Below are 16,913 nucleotides of genomic sequence, written 5' to 3'. Positions count from 1 at the left end.
AGAGTAATTAATGACAGACGCAGTACGTCAATATTTTTTTTATAGAACAGGGGGCAAACGGGCAGGAGGCTCACTATTGGACGTAGTCGTTTGAAACTGTCAAAGTCGTGGTAGCTACAGAAAATCACGAACGATTTCTACTACACACACACAAGAATATATATATACCTATATATATATTATACTCATTGGTTTACCTATGTTAAATTTTCCATTGATGTGGAGTCTACTGAATTGAAAGACTCTTGAAAGAGTCGTAATATTAAATTTATTTTGGGAAAAAATCGACGAAATAAACAAAAAAATCAGTAAATTTTCTTTATTTTTTTTCACAGAAAACCCGCACAGCACTTCAGACATCACAAGGTAGAAATATTTTTGACTAAATAACGTAAATTTCGCTAATACTCCATAAATTACATAACAAACATGTCAGTTTCAATGTTTTCAAATCCCTGGAGATTTTAAGACCAAGAAAAGGTATGCAGAGTAAGAGATCGTAAATATTTTTAAAATACACTTTAATAAGTATAAATGATTTAAGAAATACCATTACTACTTGTTCCAGACTAAAAACATTTGATCTGTCTATGAAAACACTTTTCAAGTATTACAATATACTTAATTTTTTTTAATTTTTGATAGAAAAGTCACGCTGTATATTGCTAAAGGGATAATTAGCGAAATTTACGTGATTACTGGCCCGTAATTTGGCAAGATTTTGCAATGTCCACGGGTGTTAACATCTCACTAACTTGCCAACGTACGCGCAGTTATAAATACCTGCTTAAAACTACATCAGTCACACAATTTACAATGGTGTTAATAATCAACGCAAAAAGGCCAATTCAACGGAGTTGGAAAAAGTTACACTAAATGTATTTGTATGAAAATTGTTAGTATTGCAATATACCAAAGGCGATATAAAAAAAATTAAATTCACATATTTTATTGTAATTATAGCAGCAATTTGGTAAAATACTGAAGTAAAATACGCAAATATCGCAGTGTTCTTAGTAAAACGGCAGAGATAAAACGTGTGCGTACGTATACGCGTATACTTAGTATGTGTACGTGGGCGTGCGAATTTTGCACTATGGGACAAACATACATTTTGTGCTCTACAGGAAAAACGGTTTTAATCGTGTATATTATATAAACTTACGGCGCCCGTTATGGACTAAACATTACAAATTTCATACAAAATCATGCGGTGTTTAATACTTACTCATCGTAAAACTATGTTATTGTCAGATCGTATACGTACGGAATACGTACACCATGTACGCTATAGCTTTATGAAGGGATACATAAAAACTATTGTTAGTAAATGTTTTTAGTATATTTAAAATATATACATATCGTTGAGAAAATAAAGTATATAATGAAATAAATAGTAACAAAAATATAATCCAAAACAACTGTATAATAAAATATGAGCACAAAAAATTCGTTCAAAAATAAATTTATCGTTTAGAACTTAAGCGTACCAGAGATTATAAATAAGGGGGAGTGATATCATTGGACGAACGACAGATAGACGATATCGTTTCGTCTTTCGTTTTACATTCTCACTTATCTCAATTGGAGTCAAATAAAAAAATAATAATAAAATTACAGTGAAATAAAAATTTCGCTTAGAAACTTAAGTAATACTGGTACAGTTACTAGAATACGGGCCGTATATCGGAACGTTCAACTTGCTTCTAGACATCTTGGACGCCACAGTGTACTCACCGTTTAACAGAGAAACTATTGAGGCGAACTATTGGCATAAATTAAAAAAAAACTATTGAGGCAAAAAAAAAAATTAAATATGTCAAGAGTGTGTCTGGTGTCACGAGTCTAGTTCAAACAGGATAAAGGGCTTGTTATGTCAAGACTAGATTTTGAAATATCCGAAATACGGGCTTAGATATGTCTAAGTTAAAATGGCACTACGAACAAAACTGCGATAAATTCGTTAAGGCAAGAACTACGGGTTTAAATGAAATTACCCGTTTAAAACACGTATTTTATATAGAACATGTTTCAATGTGCAAATCATTTAACTCCAATATGTGATATTCGCGTTAAACTAATCAAATACTGTTTTAACTGACTAACTAACACGCCGTCGCGTTTCAATCAGTTAAAACAGTATTTTTTACTCTATTTACATAAAAGCGAATAAAAAGTTTCCAAAAACTGTAATCGAAGTTAATAACTAAATACTTACTCATACGTATTTAAGAGAGCTTTAGAAAAAGTTACAAAATTGAGGGTAGTTTCGATGTGGGTACATTAAAAAAAATATCAAATAAATAAATTCCTAATCCTAATTCTTATTGATATGTACTTTTGATTCGAGATAACGTAAATCAATTTGATTCATTAATAATTTCTATACAGTGAACTTTTAAACAACTTTTGAGATAAACACGACTAAAATAAGTCGTTACAAGTGTTTATGTACATCATAAGATATTAGGTTCGATTTCCGGAGATTAAAAATACAATTTCCGTTTTTTTTTAGGAAAAATATCAACTTAACCATAAGTTCGTTTAAATACCACCATAACACGGTTTCAGTTTAAATAATTTTTGAAAATCTAGAATTGAGGGTACTTACGAATTTCACTTTCGAGGCAAAAGTAATATTATTAACGATGATTAAATAAAGTTTTTAAAAATGAGGGTATATTCATTCATGTGCATTAAAAATTGCATCATAATGTGCGCTGTGAACAAGACTTCCAAAAAACATTGTGCATAATTAATGTCAAAACTTTAAAAAACAATTCAAAAATGACAGATTCGATATGATAACATTTTAATTAACACTATCGAATTAAACGCGAAATTATAACCAAATATCTACAATACTTGTAAATTTTTTTGGTAAAAATTGCCACAAACAACAGACGGAAGAGACTTTTAAATTTCGGCCAAAGGACTTGTATCCAGGACGGGATAATTAGAAAAAAAAATCCAATCTATGACCGTATTGTGACAAATAGTAAATTCCCGTCTATTTCCGTTCATATATTAAGATTTGGTCAATTTGAATTTTCGTATTAAAGTATATTTTACAATGCACAAAAGTATCAGTCTTGCTTTGACGGTAACCTGGTACGTAAATTTGCGTCACGTGTGACGTCACCTAAGGTCCATACAACACAGTGTCCTTATAAGGCTGATACCATACATGAGTATGCGTAAATAAGGGTCCCTCGAAGGGTGGAGTAGCAGCTATCAGTTATCCTGATTCAGACCCTGGGAGTACGCTGCTTGAATGCTCTCACAAACGAATTTGTATTGACTCTGGAATTAAACACACATTAATTAGGAATCATACGATAAACAAAAATTTTTTCATGGTTTCTAAGTTCCTAATCTTAATTAATATTTTTTATGAAACAGTAGGCAAACAAGCAAGCCCATCATATTGAATCAACAGATGCAAAGCCGGGGAGAGTAGGATGTGGTACGCCCTTTTCTTTAAAGCCTCTAGATTGTATCGGTTCGGCAATACCTTTACTGGCTGTAATATGGAACACCAGGCGTCGAGATGGACGTTGGAATTATATTGAATATATAAATAATTATATAAATGAATTTCTAAGAAACTTTGCGGACTCTCAAAAAATTTACACATTCTTGAAAACCTAAATATATATATCATAGACGGACAATCTCCTTTTTAGATAAAGATAACATTTAAGTCCATAAAAGTTATAGAAATTAGATAGATATAGAGCACAAATTAATATTATTTTTCTCTCATCCCAGAAGTGTTGGTTTGTACATGGCGGTGCACGTAGACTCAACGTGCGCATTTTTTTCTGTGAAGGAAATCTTTGAGATATCTTGCCTCTTAAAATTTTAACTTACACCAGTTTTTAAAATAATTAAAAAGCTATTTGATATGTTTTAAACATAGACATCTATATTTAATATTATTGGTACGGTTTTATTTACTTTATTTGGTTTATATTGATTATCAAATATGAGTGTAAAGAGCGAAGAGATTGCATTCTATCTATCACCAAAAATGGATTGTCTTCATAGGGTTTGGTTATTGTGATGCAGATAGGAGATCGATCGACTGTTACGGTCTGATTGTTTTCAATCTGAGATTGTGGATTGATTATTGGGTTCGGGCGTTTGAGTCCTTGGCTGCCAAGGACTGCGGACTTGCTGAAAAGAGCGTGCCATTGGCTCCTCTCTCTACTCTCTGTACTTAAAATCAGGTAAGCCTGCTTGCATATTCATGTAACAGAAAAAATAAACTTGGATTATTCGAATTATTTCTGGATTATTCTCACCGCATTCTGTATACACATCGGCCGTTGGGTCCTCATGGTCCTAACCAGATCCAGAGGGTATAAAGGCTGTCGTCTCGCAACGAGCTCCAACGCAGTTTCGGCCAATATGAGCGCGCCCGTCCGACCCACGCCCGCGGAACAATGGACGATCATTGGCGGTTCCAGTATACGCTCTTCTTCCGTCATTTCTTCCACTACGGTTGGTATTACTGGAATATCAAATGGTATATAAATGTCTGAATGCCGAATTTGACTTTGATTTTGTGTTTGTATGTTAGATCATTTTTTTGCATTATTTACCCCATATTTCAATTAGATATACGATAACAATGGTATTACATGGTACGACAACATCTTGTCTAGAAAAGCCTTTTGTCAGGTAAATAATATTATAAACGTTTAATCTTATTTTTAATCCTGTGAAGTAGCCTAGTAGGCCTAGTAGTTAGTTATCCGGTATCCGGTCGGATAGTATAAAGGCCACCGGATAGGCCGGATACCGGATAGTTATCGGATATCCGTTTCATCTCTAGTCTACAATGGCTGAAGATTCCAATCATAAATAAGCCGAAATGGTACAAAATCAAAATTGAACCAGTCATTAAGATCCACAATTTAAAGAAATGTCGATCTTCATACCTTTGTAATAAGGTTTATATTAGACAGAGATATTTTTTTACCAGCTCGATGGTTTCTGAGCTGCGAACAGAGCCGGGTGAAGTCAATGAAGGCAGCGGAGTCCTCTGGTACTCCATGGTCCGGCCATGCCGTGTACTGTAACTGGGTTATTGCACGACTCGCGCCACCATTGTCCTTTAACAAGTAAAAACTACAATCAACGCAAGATCCTTGAGGTTATCCAACGAAAGATCCGTTATTGGATTTGAGGTCGCAGTTCTAAAAATACCAGCAACGCACTTGCGAGCCTTCTGGATGTCCATAGGCGAGCCTCCTGTCAGTTTTTTTCCGTTATATTAAAAAAAAACGTGCGTGCGTACAAAATTCACATATTTTATTTTATTTTATTTTCACATTTAGGTACAAAGCAGAAAACAGACTGACTACATACATAAAATTATTACATACTAAACAACATTTAAAAATCTGACTTCCAGTTATATCTGTACACAGCATTTACACTAAATATCAGAAAAACTTTTTTGTAAATTAATTATTACTGAGGTAAAAGCTCCAATAGATGATCAGGCAACAGTATATAATCACTCCATGTATTTGTATATCTATACTCACAGTATACTAAAGATAATATAAGTAAAATAAAAAAACCCGCGTTTACTGCACTAGGTGTTATGCGACAGAATTGTCATCTAAAGTTCTAATATGTAAGTTAGTTTACGAATACATCTACCAATAGCGTGTATTTCTTCTCAAAATATCTTTCTCACTCTCTCTCAATCGGTCTCAATCGCTCTCTCCCTTTTTTTCGACAAAAACGCTGCACACCTTCGTGACGTTCCGTTAAAAAATCAGCTTGAATCACCATATTTTTGTGTATTTTCTTTTAAGTTAATTTATTTCTTATATAACACAATTAATTAAATTAAGTTATATTAAGATTATTACGAGACAAACCTTCAAAACCAATTCCCGTCTGATATAATGTCCAAGATTCTGTTCGCAATTCGTTTGTACGGTCAACGTGTTGCTAGTCTTGAGTGGGTTGGTCCCAACTTTGGGCCAATATTGGTGGCACTTGGCTCTACCGCGCTCCGCCAGAACCGTCAGCATCACTATCAGACTGCTCTCGCTTTCCCAAACCATTTGCCAAAAGTCTCCAACTGTCGAGGCTAGAGGACCTGTTGATAAAGAAATTATAAAGAAATTAATTTATAGGAATATTTTTTCCTAACATGAATACTTCATTAAAATAAGTTTAACAGTTATTGGGAGCTATACTGCTATATCAAAAGTACTTAATTTTTTTTAAATCAACTCAAGTTATGCCTGATTAAAATAAGAAAGCATACTCCTAAAATGACTAATGAATGAATGAATTTCCGATGAATTCATGAAATTCTTAAATTTTTAAATACATTTTTATGGCTGTTTACTCATAAATTTATATGAAACTTTATTTAAATTAAAAATAGTCTAATTTAAAAATAGTTTCAAATACCTTGAGTGGCAATGTATGTGAGTACAAGATCTGAGTTCGGGATCTCCATATTAATAAATGAAGCATTTATATAATCTCCTGTGGGCCCATTTTTTAATATCACTCGAGTGGAATCATCTAGAAAGAAAATATACATATTTATACCATAAATCATGTGCCTTTATATATAAATAGGCACTCCTAAGATATTCCAATTATATCCCCAAGCATGCGCCATATTGCAACCCGCAGTATAACATATTTTTTATAGACAGTAGTAAGAACTAAAATGAACATAATTAGAATTGAAGCGAAAAGAAACTAAAACTTAAGAGACAATAGATAAAACTAACAAGAAAATAATTAGAACTGAAAAAAAAAAACAAGAACTGGAGTGAAATTAAAGTAAAACTTTAATTTCACTTAGAAAAAATAAGAAAAAATAAAAAGAGAAAATAGTTAGAACTAACAAGAAAATAAATTGAACTAAAATGAAAATGACATCCATATACCATCTTAATATATATATTTCTTGTGTGCGTGTGTATGTGACTGAACTCCTCCTAAACGACTGGACCGATTTAGACGAAATTTTTTGTGTGTGTTCAAGGGGATCTGGGAATGGTTTAGATTCACAATTTTGTCCGCTGGACAATGTTTTTTTAATTAATTTTCAATTTATTAGTTGTTGTTGATTTTGGAATGTTTAATTGGATCCGACAGACGGCGCTACCATCGCAGTGACAAATTTTAAATAATATTCGAATTTAAATTAAAGACGTGTAGACAGGACAACGTCTGTCGGATCCGCTAGTTTTTTATATTTTTTTATCTACTTAATATTTATTCTAGTCATAAACACTATTTATATATATATATATATATATATATATATATATATATATATATATATATATATATATATATATATATATATAGCGATATCTTATTTATATAGTATAGGCTTTGTACTTAAAAATACTTACAAGGAGCGATATCCCTATACCGATTCTTGTTAACATTACTCGGTAACTTGGCGACCGCAGACTCTTCAGGCAATCTCCGTAACAACGTCTCGTACTGCCGCAAGGCCGCTCCACTCGCCAAGCCATCTCCCAGCAAGAGCATGGACTGTTCCAGTGCATCTCCCTCGAATTGACCTGAACCGAGTGGGACGAAACATACCGCCGGTTCCTCTGGACCCGTCTCTTCGGGTTCGTAGACCGCTGCAGAATGTGTATTCAATCTTAACTAAACTTTACGATATCGATTCCACAAATTTTTAGTCGAATTCATTAAATGATGACAAATCAAAGACAATATTATTTAACAGCTTTATACGGATATAAACGGAAATTTTTACTTTATATATTTCTATCTATATATGTATATAGAGAATTGATTAAACACAGCTTATTCGGAGCTGGATATATTCTGTCGTTGGCTGATTGGTTTCAGAGAAAGCATTGTTGGGTGCCTTTCTCGAAGCTAATTTGCTGTTTTGTGTCTGATGATTTTTTTCTGCTTTAAGTACCACAAAATATCTGGTCAGTAAAATAAAATAAAATTTTTATTTTACTGTGTGATAGTCTAATTAATTATTATTATTATTAATTGTCACACATTTTAGATGGAAAATTTTGTAAAAAAAATCAGTAGGTTTAGTAACGGATACTTAATAAATAAATAGAGCTGTTTCATAAATCAAACTCAACCTAAACCTTTCTAACACCAGAAAATTATTAAAAAAAATATATTTACAAAAAAATGTTAGATACCACTTCGGAATATGAAACAGATACACCTGTATACAGAGTATACAATAATATTTAATATTTAATCCCACATACAATTAACACGTTTATAACACGATGCTTAAAAAATAAAATATATTTAAATATACTAATAATAATTACCGTTAGGTTTCACCAACAATGTCAGAACACCCTTGGTATTTCGAATCATTTGCACCACTTGATCATGAGTCATTTCATCGACATCTTTGCCGTTTATTGAAATCACCTGAAATCATTTATAATAATTACTTTAAATTTATTTCAAATATCAATAACGTAATAGGTTATTGTTCTGATACAAGTTATCAATCAATTTAATATCTCCGAAGATAGTCAGTGCTATAAAATATTAAATAAAAATAATAAATAATTGTAGGATATTCCATTCAACGAGGTATGTCCCCCATCACCTTAGTTCAAGCCTAATTTTTTATTTAATTTAAATGGAAATAGATATCTTTATGGATAATGGAGATCCTGGGTTGAATTGCAGAATAGACTTCAGTTTATGATCTATATCAAACGTCACAGAACAGCTATACAAGGAAACTACTACAGTCTATGGATACCCATATGGCTTTTATGGAGGGCTATAATTTGGAGTTTAAATTACTATATAATATAAGGGTTAAGGGTTGTCAAAAGGTTTATTAGAAGTTTTATACTTTTCTTGATAGTTAAAACTCCATATAAACTCAAATCTGTTAGTGTAAAATCATATTTTATGACTTATTGATTATGGATAAAGGGATTACGATGGGAAGAATTTATCAAATCGAGGAATATAGTATTAACTGTTTTTTTTATCTAGTTGATTTTGCTGGACGAGTCCGCATATTATAGGGCGCTTTTCATGTTTTTGTATGTACCTTAATTTGTTTTTTTATGTTTGTGCAAATTTTTGGTAAGAAAAATACCTGATCTCCTTCCTGCAAATGCGCTCTCGTCCTTGGCGCTACCCTCGAAACCAGCACTGGCGTATTATTCCCTCCGCCGCGGACATTGAATCCGAATCGGCCATCCGGTCCAGCACTGAGCCGGACACAGACAGCTTCATTGTCCTGTTCGGGTTCCGCGGCCGATTCCGATTCCGATTCGTCGACATATGACAGCGGAACGCGGAGTGCTAGAGATCGCTCCAGGAATCCTCCATCGCTGCTGTTGGAAAAATATACTGAAAACGCTTGATTTCATACGAGGCGAGTGAAGAACGGTCGCGGAATTTGTGAAAATTCTGTTTAAAACACCATTTTGATCCCAGTTTTTAAAGTATGATATACATTAAACTTAGCTAGAGACATCATTGAGTCGAGACTTAAGGGTGACACCCATATGTCAAGTAAATATACGCTTTACATACGATCGTATCGTCATATTTTTGGTCCTTCGAGACGGATATATGACGTCAACTCACAATTCAGATAGAACGATAAAAAATTCACGGCCAAGTACAAAATATAGTAAGTGATAATTTTTGTTTATATTTTTTGAATTTTGCGTTATTAAAAAAAAATCACTAAAACTGTTAAAATGAAGAAAATGCAAGATTTCTTCCCTTGGTTGAATTTAGGCCAAAATAAATAAATAAATTTATTTCATTCTTTAAAATTTACTGTATAGGCTTTAAAAATTTGCTTAATTACATAATTTCTTATAGGTTGCATAGGTTGCATTATTTATAATGCAACCTATGCCATACGTCCCAGATTCGTTTCCCATTTAAACAGTAATTGATTCGAGTCGAAACGGATTAGGGTAATGACTAATTACATACTCTTCATTCTCCAATGGCGGTGCGTCACTCCAGGCCTGTCTCGGCGGTGGTTCCCCGTGACCCGTGACCTTAGACCCTCTAGCTGATGAGGTCACAACCAACGCGGGAGATTCGCCCGCTGAACGGTCACGATTACGAGAACTGCTACGTCTGAACATAAACATAGAGTTTAAACACCAAACCAAAATTTCCCACAGGCAATGTATTATGGCAATATTTATTCTAAGAGTGGCACACTTGTTAATGCAATTAACAATAACAACTGCGAAACGGCAGTTTATGACCTCAGCTTTTTCATTTACTTTATATGTTTTATATTGATTACCAAATATAAGTGTAAAGAGCGAAGAGATTGAATTCTATCCGTCGCCAAAAATGAATTGGCTACGTAGGGTTTTGTTATTAGGATGCAGATAGATCCATAGACTGTTACAGTCTTCTAGTGGATTCCATAGACTCATGGATTCATTATTGGGTTCGGGCGTTAGTAATTATAATGAGATTACCGAAACACCTACTTCATAAATCAGTAGGTAAGATCATAAAAAACTTTTCTATATATATTCTCACCTAACAAAACTCCGATTACTCGATCTAGAACGCCTCGCATCTTCAAGCGCTTGCGTCTCAGTCCTAGCTACAGTTGGGGCTGTGACCCCAGCTAGAGCCCCTAGAGCTCCCAAAAGGGGCCTGCGCCGTGGAGCTCTGAGCCTGAAGAAGCCATGGCGCTCCACGCTGCATCGCCAGAGGGCCTTCGCCGCGCGTCCAGAACGCATATTGAATCCTAATACCGTGTCGTAGGATTCAGACTGGAAAATAAGTAAGGATATATATAGGATATGTCGCAGCCAAATAGCTTAATCAGCCGTTCAATTAACAGCCTAGCTTTTTTACTAAACGGCGCCGTTTAACTAGCGTAGCCCCGAATCAGCCGTAGCGTTTGTTACATTTAATAAACTGGCTGGCTGAATTTTTTTATATAATAGAGGGGCAAACGAGCCTGCGAGACGCCTAAAAAGGGTCATTGCAGCCTATAGACACCCATTTTTTGTGGATGCGTTGCCGGCCTTTTTGAGGAGTACGCACGAATTTTAAACAGTTGGAGGTCGTATCTCTCAGGGAAGACACCTCCGGGAGTCGATTCCACAGTTAGCTAGTTCGCAAAAGAAAAGCCTTGTGAAACGGACTGTGGGAGATTTCTTGCAATTCATTGCTGCTTAGATCATTCTAACGATAGAGTCATTATTAAAAAAAAAAAGATTAAACATTTGACATAAAAAATATTTCTTTTAAAATTAAATTGCTTTAGTGAAATTCACATTATTATCGCCACTACATTTCTCTACTCTTTCATTGTAATTGTTATTTTATTAAACTTTGGAAAACACCATCAAAGTTGTGGTTTGCCGCCACCATATTGACAGTTTCGAGTTTCGTTTCGAGTTTGGGTGGCAGAAAGTGGAATTAAATGTAAAATAACAGTCAACATGCTAGGCAAGTAATGAAACGTCATCTCTCCAAGTCATCTGCCTAGCTGTTTAATAAACTGGCTGGACATCTTTTAGGCAAATTCCGCCGTTCAGCTAAACGGCTAGGCTGTTAATAGAACAGCTATTTAAGCTGCGACATATAGCTACAGAGCACATAACTAATGTCCGGTATGTCCGAACAATCCATATTCGTGGAATATATTGACTGATGACTCGTGACATCCGAACCAGCACGTATTTTATTTTTTTAGCGAGGGAAGGGATAGTATTTTATTTTTTAGCGAGGGAAGGGATAGTATTTTATTTTTTAGCGAGGGAAGGGATAGTATTTTATTTTTTTAGCGAGGGAAGGGATAGTATTTTATTTTTTTAGCGAGGGAAGGGAGAGATATTAGATAGATTTCTGTTCTTTTTGAATAAAAATATATAATGATTCAGATTTGTTTTAAATTGAGGTAAATATCTCTTTTGTAATACGCGATTTCCTTATTCAAGAAATAACTGGGTAATGACGTTAGACTAATAGTATTAAAGGAAAATCTTAAGCGATTTTCCTTTAATACTTTTAGTCAATAAATGTTTTATTAAAATATAGAAATAACTATATTCTTAAAGACTATCGGAATAAAGGAAAAATTTAAATCTACTTAGAAAGTTATTATTAGAAAAATTTGACCCGAAAATATTTTGGTTTATCTATAGGACTAGAATTAATTCCTATCTAAAAATATAAATTGCCAGGTTATGAAACACTAGAAGGTTTTATTAACAAAATCTGTGTATGTGTTTAACTTTAACGTAACATTTAGTGTTTTAATAAATACATTATTACCTAACAATTTAAAATAATATTTTCACTAACAAAAAATGACTACTCACTGATTCCCGCTTCAGTTGTATGAAAAACTGTTTCTTCTTGAAGGAAATCTTGACAATTTTACTCCAAGAGAACGTGTTGACTCGAATATTATTTTGAAAGACCACAATGCCGATAGAGGTCACTCCAATAAGTATATCCTTTCCGCTATAATCCTGCAATTTTATTATTATTAATTAATTCCAATTAATAATAAATTCCAATATGTCAAATTGAGTGTCAAAGTTAAAAATTCATTAAATCAGTCACGCTGCAACCATTTTCAGTCTGGGCCTCAGATTTCTGAATCTGTTTCATGATCATTTATCGATCTAATAGGCAAGAAGATGATCAGCCTCCTGTGCCTGACATACGCCGTCCACTTTTTGGGTTTTAGCAAGCCGGTTTCCTTACAATGTTTTCCATCACCGTTCGAGTTAAAGGCACATTAAAAAAGTCACAATGCACAGCCGGGAAGCGAACCTACGACGTCAGAAATGAGAGTCGCACTGATCATTTGTTCAGTATTCTAGAAAGACCGATTTTATTTTAATGTGTGTATAGCGACGCTTAAGAGTGCCCATTCTCTGAACTTACGGAACCAAAGATGTTTAGTTTAACGTTAAATCAGTTACTAAACGCACAAATCAACTTGACACCTGATTTGGCGAGGTACCTAGTTAACTTTTATGTGTTTTTTTTTTTTTTATAGAACAGGGGGCAAACTGGCAGGAGGCTCACCTGATGTTAAGTGATACCGCCGCCCATGGACACCCTCAATGCCAGAGGGCTCGCGAGTGCGTTGCCGGCCTTTTAAGAATTGGTACGCCAATTTACACTTTTATAATGTGTACTGTAAATTCAATACCTTAGCCGGGTGGGACTCCACACCATAGCAATCAAGCCTCTTTGCGTGCTCTAAAAAGTTTGCCTCAGCATCTGCTGGTGACTGGCCTTTGTGCAGTTTATGCAACTCGCGTATACGCCGTTCGTCTTCCGCACTTTGTTTGGGAATAAGGCACAGTTCTGAGAGATAACTGTTTGTGTGCTCTGTCGTATTGTAATCCCCTAATTCCGCTAGAAAAGATAAAATTCGATCTATAGGTGGTTCAAGGTATAGGAAGAATTATACAGCTAAGATACACAACTAATAAATCATCCTGTAAATAGTTTTTGGTATAGAATTCATTAGCTTCATCACCTTTGTATCCAAATGTATTCAAAAATTACAGCTGTCATACTAGTATAATAATTGAAAAAAATTAACCACTCAATAGATGGTAAACTGTGCTCTTCTAAACATACATCAGTTACATCTATTAACTTCCAACAAATCTTACATCACAAGTAAAATGATTTGCACAGTTCTTCGAAAATTTTAAGTAAAATAATTAATATACTAATCACATACAAAAATTATCCTAATTATTAATGTTAAAGAGAGTATCTATAACAATCTTGGCGTGTAATTTGAACAATTTAAGAAAATTGTTGACAGAAGTTGTATTTGAAAGATTATTATTAATCCTACCTTGCACAGTAAAGGAAGCGAGTAGAAGAGCGGTGTTTCTCGGCGCTATCATGCGACCATCAAGCAATAACTTTCTCAATTGTAGACAGAGTAAATATCTTGTGAACTCCTCGGCAAGTCTGCACGGTTCTGGAGGGTAAAACCTTACAGAAAGCCAGAACTGAGCATTGACACCAACTTGTTTCTTTACCGATTTACTGCTATCCAACCAGCGCTGAAAATGTATTTATAGAATGAGGATATTTAAAATAAGATACAAAAGCTTTTTGCTAATACAAGAAAAATAATTTTATATTTATCAAGCATCAAAAAATGGAGACAAGTGTCACCATCTTCTATTATCTAAAGCAGAACAAAACAAAAGACAACAAAGGATTCATTAACCTAAAGGTGATATTATACTTTTATTATTATTATTTTCAAGTCTAATATTAAAACTTCTATGTGCAAAATGCAAAAATTTAAAAATGGTGATTAAGGCTGTAAGGTACACAAATATTATATCAATGCAATAGATATAATGTTTGTGTACCATAAATATTCTTTTAATAGTCAATTAATAGGTTTTATAGTTTATTATACTTTCTTCTTTTCCCGTTACTCAAAAGTATACTTTTCGGATAATTAATCCACAGGTATTTGCGTTATTAATGCGTTTATCAATAATAAAATTAAAACTAAGTATATTAATTAATGACTATTTATTAGTTAAAATAAGATTACTGGAAATGATAGCGCAATAATAGAAATTGTGAAAGCATGAAATTCATATAAAAACTAAAATCATTTGCGTGAAATGATCATAAATTTATTCAAATGTTTAATGATATGTGCAAATGTGCACATTTTTTACATATTTGTCATAGAATTCAAGTTCTTCTTCAAAAGTAACCAAAATCTTCTATATTTATTGGAGAAGGATAGTATATGCTCTATCATATCAACCATAATGACCAAGTAACAGGGAGATAACAGGGCTACTTACTAATAATAGGACTCATAAATTACTTACCATATACTTTTAACTTTATAAATTAAACAACTTAATACCTTCACTTTAAACTTAATTATAAACTTGAATACATACACTTTTCACCTATATACTAAGTGAAAAGTCTTTGATTGATAAGAATTCCTTAAAATACTACTTAAATAAACTCAATGACTCACTGATAATAGATTAATTAATGTAAATGAACTAAGCAAGACCTTAAGGATGATGTATGACTCAATGGAAATGTAATTTTATAGTATGTACTTGTATGGGAATTGTTTTACACATAATGAACACAGTAAAATTTTTGTTGACTATTCAAAAAATATTTTTTCATAAGTAGAAAGAGATCTTATTTCAATGCAACTTAAATAATTTTATTTTTCTGATTAATTTATATTGAAGAGAAAAACTATGAACCTCTTATTAATATCTTATCACTAATCAGGATTAAAAAACTTGTGCAATTTACTTATCTTTTAAGCTGCACTTGCTAATGACCTTAAGATATATCTAGTATATAAAGAGGTGTATTGATACACTAGTTATTATTATGTTTATATTACTGGTATTTAGATAATAACAAAATGTATATGTACTTACTGTTATTTCAGTATTTGTTGCACTAGGTGGTGAACCATTCTCAGTAAATTGTAATCCAAAATAATCCTTTTCAATTAGATCTAGGTGTTGAAAGACTAGTTCAAGAAGAGTGCTACCCTTAGCTTTTTTCTAAAAATTTATAATAATACGTCTAGGTTATAAGGGAATCAACACATAGAACATGTTAAGGGTATTTCTAATACTATACTTTATAGATCAAATGAAATCATGGGTGCTTCTCAGCCAAGTAAGAACTATCAAAATAAATTAATATAAAAGTAAATAAATATTTAAATTTTAAATGTTTAACAGCAAATACTAAATGCAAATTGCTATGATAGAATAAACATATATATAAACAAATCAAGAACAGAAGAAAGAAGTTTCTTCATCTGATTGCTTGACAACCAAACGCTTCATATATATTCTATTATAACTTATGCTTTTGGAATGTATCCCAAAAATGTTATCGAAATTATCCGAAAATGTACAGGTCTTACCTCGATTTGAAAGGATTGTTGGGTGTCATCCAAAAACAGCACAGTGACATTGAAAATATTTAGCTTTCGTTCTCTCGCGAGCTCGGATGCTCGCACGTTGTATGTACCACTGGAACTACTAAATGCACGGCGCGATACACTCTCAATCATGTTTCCATCGATTACTCACTACCGGATTCCTATCAGAGAAGTCAACGCCCGACGCTATCGTACACGAATCAACTACCTAATTACACATACCACTAACCCCTAACCTTATGATTCATAACACAAAAGACGCCCATGGTTTCTGGTACACGTTTGACGCAATGAGAAAATAACGATATTACACTGGTAATTGTAATACACTCTTACACTGGTTTTCTAAAGTTTAGCTAATTTAGATTACTTCAGAGGCGTAAATCAAAATATACTTTGTTTATTTTGAAAAATAACTATTTATCAATTAACGAGTGCCTTTAAATATTAGCGTACATTGTATTAATTCGTGATTCGTCGACTCCATTGTATATATCTGAATTCTGAAAAATATGAATTATGAAAATTATAATATTATCGTTTGCCAAATGCCAGTACCACTAGTAGTTGTAAAAGTTTGTCAAATGTCAGTCATATCATTGTCATTGTCATTCTATAAAAACTGAAATTCTAGTCATTCATATTATGTCATACTTAAAACAGTGTACCTAAGATCTTTTAGTTAATTCTATTATTAGGAAAAATTAAGAAAATATGTTTATTTCATTTTTGATAGAACAAAAAAGAATATATACGTGCGAGGTAAGGTCAAAAGAACCAAAGTCTTGCCGGAAGATGTTATAATGGTATTTATTTTTATAGCGGGAAAATCTCTCAAAGGTTAATATTATATTAATATATTATATTCATTATTAAATATACTGGCCATTTAAACATATTGTGTAATTCGTTGACTCAACATTCTGAG

General features: G+C 33.0%; 1 protein-coding gene across 3 annotated transcripts; it reads right to left on the bottom strand.

The window, feature by feature from the left end:
• Window positions 1-304: 304 nt before the first annotated feature.
• LOC110995219 (tyrosine-protein phosphatase non-receptor type 4) lies at window positions 305-16,520 on the bottom strand. 3 transcript variants are annotated; one of them, XM_022262277.2, is made up of 15 exons: window positions 15,968-16,520; window positions 15,468-15,596; window positions 13,871-14,084; window positions 13,208-13,416; window positions 12,363-12,515; window positions 10,564-10,802; window positions 9,994-10,143; window positions 9,137-9,377; window positions 8,340-8,445; window positions 7,410-7,649; window positions 6,445-6,561; window positions 5,901-6,124; window positions 4,988-5,120; window positions 4,308-4,516; window positions 305-3,303 (listed from the first exon to the last, which is right to left on the bottom strand). In XM_022262277.2, the coding sequence occupies exons 1-15, from the start codon at window positions 16,115-16,117 to the stop codon at window positions 3,235-3,237; spliced, it is 2,583 nt and encodes an 860-aa protein (XP_022117969.2). In that variant the 5' UTR covers window positions 16,118-16,520; the 3' UTR covers window positions 305-3,234. The 3 variants fall into 3 exon arrangements, with proteins under 3 accessions (XP_022117969.2, XP_022117971.2, XP_022117972.2); XM_022262279.2 differs by having other exon boundaries at window positions 9,137-9,374; XM_022262280.2 differs by lacking the exons at window positions 15,468-15,596; window positions 15,968-16,520 and adding an exon at window positions 14,883-14,919.
• Window positions 16,521-16,913: the final 393 nt, after the last annotated feature.

The sequence above is a fragment of the Pieris rapae genome, chromosome 14 (genome assembly GCF_905147795.1).
Source record: "Pieris rapae chromosome 14, ilPieRapa1.1, whole genome shotgun sequence".
Lineage (NCBI taxonomy): Eukaryota > Metazoa > Arthropoda > Insecta > Lepidoptera > Pieridae > Pieris > Pieris rapae.
This window is presented reverse-complemented; position numbering and strand designations above follow the sequence as displayed.

Bases quoted from the DNA above. Each gene is read 5' to 3' on its own strand.
- LOC110995219 (XM_022262277.2), bottom strand. From the start codon at position 16,117: ATGATTGAGAGTGTATCGCGCCGTGCATTTAGTAGTTCCAGTGGTACA. The intron at 15,597-15,967 runs GTAAGACCTGTA...ATAAATTTTTAG, and splicing joins AACAATCCTTTCAAATCGAG to AAAAAAGCTAAGGGTAGCAC. The intron at 6,562-7,409 runs GTAAGTATTTTT...TTTTCTTTCTAG, and splicing joins GTATAGGGATATCGCTCCTT to ATGATTCCACTCGAGTGATA.